The following is a 4,821-nucleotide window of genomic DNA, read 5'->3' as shown; positions in this document are numbered from 1 at the left end:
GTAATTTTTGTACTGATAATAGATACATCCCAATCATCCAAAATCATTTTGGAGCATAGACATACCCTCACAAACGTATTTGCTGTGTATTTGCTGAAGAACTGTCTTTCATTTCAGATTCCTCAGACACTAATCTGTTGCTTGGCACAGAGGAGGCGTAAAAAAATGTTAAATAATGAATAGACCTTACTTGGCTCACAATAGCTGGCCATACTCAGTAACATGGGTCCTATAATCTCCTCAGTAGCATCTGCAGCATTACTATTGTTTATAGTTATTCAAAAATCAAGGCAGAGGTTGTTTTATATAGAATAAAAAAACCTAGAGAAGGGGCAAACATTTTGTGTGGGTGAGACTCATTTTTGAGTTGGATATCCTTGTAGCTTCCCGTGCCTTGGACAATGGTATACACTGACAAACTTGCTATCTCCATAATGAGAGAATTGTGTATTTTGTATTTTTAAAAAATATTTATTTATTTCAGAGGTGGAGTTACCGACAGAGAGGGAGTGACAGAAAAAGGTCTACCATCTGCTGGTGCACTGTCACAATGGCTAGAGCTGGGCCAATCCAAAAATCCAGGAGCCTCCCATATGGACACAGGGACCCAAGTGCTTGGTCACCTTCTACTGCCTTTCCAGGCCAGAACAGAGAGCTGAATCAGAAGAGGATCAGCTGGGACTTGAACCAGTGCCCAAATGGGATGTTGGCACCACAGGCAGAGGCTTAGTCTACTCTGTCACAGTGCCAGCCCCAAATTCTGTGTTTTAAAATGTCACAGTGACCAAATATTTTGGTTCTAAACTTCCTTAGATGCTACGCCTGTCATAGATGTGTGTGTTCTTCTTCCTGTATCCAGTAGACAATACAAGTACACAGGGGTGCAGAGATCCACACGCATTGTGCCTGTAGTGGGTGAATGATCTGGGATGGAAACATTGATTTCCTCACCCCTTCTCAGAGCACTGTCTCCTTCACTGGAGTCAAATGGAAATATTATTCTGTCTACAAGATGAAACATCTCAGTGAGTAATCATGGGGGGATTATGACTAGATATAACCCAGGGATATATATTCAATGGTATATCTTAATAAGAGGATGTAAGTTGATTACAATTGTTTTATTGGGGCAGCAGATGTAAATGATTAATAGTAAAATTGCCTGTGCACTGAATATTGCAACTCAAACAACTCTATTCCATGCACATATCTTATAGCTATTCTCATTTGTGTGATATGGAGACAAGAATTTTTGAAAGATTGTCAGAATAAATAGACAAATGAAATGATGTTCCTCTCTCAGGTAAGGACAGGAAACAATCAAAGTATATGAAGGAGACATGAGCACTTCACAGAGAGACTTAAACCCAAGCATCAATGTATGCTTGTACATTTCATGCGCAAGAGGTATAGAATTCTACTCAGATGAGCTTCAAGCACTTTGCAGGTAAGTTTTAGAGAAAACTATTTAGGGATGCAGAAATTACTGCTGACTCAGAGGGGCAGGCATTGTGATAAAGTAGGTTAAGCTGCTTCATCCATATTACATTGGGTTACTCTTCCTCCAATTCAGCCTCTTGCTAATATGCCTGGGAGGCAGCAGATGATGGTCCAAGTACTTTGGTTCCTGCTACTTGTGTGGGAGACATGGATGGGGTTCCTTATTCCTGGCTTTGGCCTGGCCCAGCCCCAGCCGTTGTAGGGATTCCGGGAATGAACCAGACGATGGAAGATCAGTCTCTATCATTTTTACTCCAGATCTCTCTGCCTTTTGAATAAAATAACAGAAATCTAATAACATATTTAAAAAATTTTTCTTACAACAGCTCTACAAGGGAGATAATTATTATTGCTATTTTACAGAGGTGGTAACTATTGAGTATCTTTACATTGTTTTCTGGAATTCTGTTTCACATTTTTTCACCATTCAATGACAGTATAACCTAGCAAAATAATAAACTAACATTGCCTTTAGGCAGCTGAAGTTAGAAAAATTCATGTACCAGGAAGTGGTGACATAAAAATCCTTGAATTATGCATAGGAAGTTTGGGACTCAGAGCTGTCTTTGGAGCTTTCCTGATATCACTCACCTCAAATGGTTTATGACCAGAAAAACAACCAAGCAGTATTGCCAGGCCATTAAGTGACACATAAGAAAAAATTTAAAAATGTTCAAAGTAAAAAGCTCTCATATATCAGGCATTTATTAAGATTCTCAGGGGACCATACAAAGAAACCTGTAGAAAATTTAAAAAATTCAAGTAGTTCTTAATAGTTCACTGTTTCTAATCATTGACAGGTCCAGAATGCACTATTGTTCCAATGGTGGTCATTGAGTTCACATGACTATGTGTATTTGACAATGACTTTTATGAAAATTCGAAGTCCACCAAAGCTAAGGACTGGAGTTATATATTAAATGGCACTAAGAGGCAAAAAGGAGTGAGTTTAAATAGCATAGTGGTTAAGGTGCCAGCTCCCACACAGTACTTAGGGTTGATTACTGGCCCTGGTTCCTGACTCTTGCTTCCTGTGAATACAGATCCTGGCAGGCAGTGGTCAGATGGTTGAGTCTCTACCCAGGGGAGACCTGGATTGAGATAGGATTAAGAACTCACAATTTCTACCTTGTTCCAGCCACAGCCATCACAGGCATCTGTGGAGTGAAGCAGTGGATGAGAGTATTCTTTCTCTCTAAGCAAATGAGCTAAACAATATTAGAGTGAGCACATACATCCATGAAGGAGGGGAGTCAGAAAAGCCAGGAATGGGTAGATCCCTGGAAGACAACAGACACACAACAGTATTTCCTGGTTGTGAACAATCAATGTTAGTTTGGGGTTCAGACAATACATTTGTAGCTTTATAGATGACTTATAAAAATTGTGACTGAAAGCAATTTGTTCCATTGTCTTAAAATAAAAAAGGCATATTTAACTGTTTTTAAATTTCCTTTAATTAGACTGTTTGTCATAAATACTAGATTGTATTAGACTCTGAACATAGACTTGTTAGTTCTAATGTTCTTGGCTTTCTAAAATTTGTGAGACTCTTTAAGGCTTTTACATAGAGAGAGGTAGCTCAGACACCAATCATAATATCTCTCACAAGATTGAGTTTGTCACCATTGAGAAAGATGACAGAATTTGGTTACTGAGTGTGAATATGAAAGTGGAGTTCCAGAAGCTACAGGGAAAATTTGTATCATGCAAAAAATGCATGAATTTCACAACTGTATTACAACAAGAAAACCCTTTTCTTTGAATTCAACTTATTCTGTGAACACTAGCGTTACCCTCATGCGATACCCATACAAACTTGACTTGAAGACATATGGAGTGCTGGGTGCCTGTTTATCTGTTTCCTTTTACCAATCCTACTTTCCTTTCCAAAAGGAGTCCAGGTTGTTTTGAAACACAAAATCTCACACAAGTCTCAGAATTTCATCTCATGGGCTTCTCAGAAGATCCAGCCTTGCAGCTTCTCCTCTTTGTGCTGTTCCTGTCCATGTACCTGATCACGTTGCTCGGGAACCTGCTCATCGCCCTGGCCATCAGCTCAGACTCCCACCTCCAGACCCCCATGTATTTCTTCCTCTGCAACCTGTCCTTGGCTGATGTGGGTTTCACTTCCACCACGATTCCCAAGATGATTGGACATCCACACTCACAGCACAGCCATCTCCTATGTGGGCTGCCTGACACAGATGTCTATCTTTATTATCTTTGGGTACATGGGTGATTTGCTTCTGACCGTGATGGCCTATGACCGGTTTGTCACCATTTGTCATCCATTGTATTACCAGGTCATCATGAACCTCTGCCGCTGTGGCTTCTTGGTTTCAGTGTCAGTTGTGGCCAGCCTTTTGGAATCCCCGCTGCAGAATTTGATGCTATTAAGAGCTACCTGCTTCAAAGATGTTGACATTTCTAATTTCTTCTGTGAACCTTCCCAGCTTCTCACTCTTGCTTTCTCTGACACTTTCACTCATGACATAGCCATATATTTTGTTGGCATCATATTTGGCTTTCTCCCTATCTCAGGGATTCTCCACTCTTACTACAAAATCATTTCCTCCGTTCTGAGAGTCCCATCAGCTGGTGGGAAGTACAAAGCCTTCTCCACCTGTGGCTCTCACGTGACTGTTGTATGTTTATTTTATGGAACATCCCTTGGGGTGTATCTCAGTTCAGCAGCCTCACTTTCTTCCAGGAAGTGTGCAGTGGCCTCAGTGATGTACACTGTGGTCATCCCCATGCTCAACCCCTTTATCTACAGCCTGAGGAACAGGGACATCAAGAGGGCCATTTGGAGACTTCTCAGTCAGCAAGCTATTTAGAGCACAGATTGGAAGGCAGCAAAACTCAGCACCCAGACACTAAAATCTAACCTGGCTCATCATATCACACTGGAGGCTCTCATGCATCTTCTTTTGTAACTGAGATTTCCTGTTTTGCTCTTTCTTTATGGAAGCATTATATCTTTACCCTTGCATACCTGACTCATATTGTACCTATGGAGCCTTCTGTAGTTCGTTATGGACAATCCAGGTATCCTGGAAAAAGAAAATATACTTTGTCTTTTTGTTATTTAAAATTGATATCTGGGCCAGCCCTGTGGCTCAATAGGCTAATCCTCCACCTTGCAGCACTGGCACACTGGGTTGTAGTCCCAGTCGGGTCGCCGGAGTCTGTTCCGGTTGCCCCTTTTCCAGGCCAGCTCTCTGCTGTGGCCTGGTAGTGCAGTGGAGGATGGCCCAGGTGCTTGGGTCCTGCACCCCATGAAGGACCAGGAGAAGCACCTGGCTCCTGCCTTTGGAC

General features: G+C 41.4%; 1 protein-coding gene across 1 annotated transcript; it reads left to right on the top strand.

Moving 5' to 3' along the window:
- Window positions 1–3,451: 3,451 nt before the first annotated feature.
- Window positions 3,452–4,340, top strand: LOC100340560 (olfactory receptor 7E178-like). The gene is given in 2 exon segments (XM_089315588.1): window positions 3,452–3,654; window positions 3,656–4,340. Coding segments are annotated over 2 exon segments (888 nt in total).
- The last annotated feature ends 481 nt before the right edge of the window (window positions 4,341–4,821 follow it).

The sequence above is a fragment of the Oryctolagus cuniculus genome, chromosome 16 (assembly GCF_051225735.1).
Source record: "Oryctolagus cuniculus isolate XC-2025 breed Fujian yellow rabbit chromosome 16, ASM5122573v1, whole genome shotgun sequence".
Classification (NCBI taxonomy): domain Eukaryota; kingdom Metazoa; phylum Chordata; class Mammalia; order Lagomorpha; family Leporidae; genus Oryctolagus; species Oryctolagus cuniculus.
Note: the sequence above shows the minus strand (reverse complement) of the source record. Positions and strands in the feature narration are given on the sequence as shown.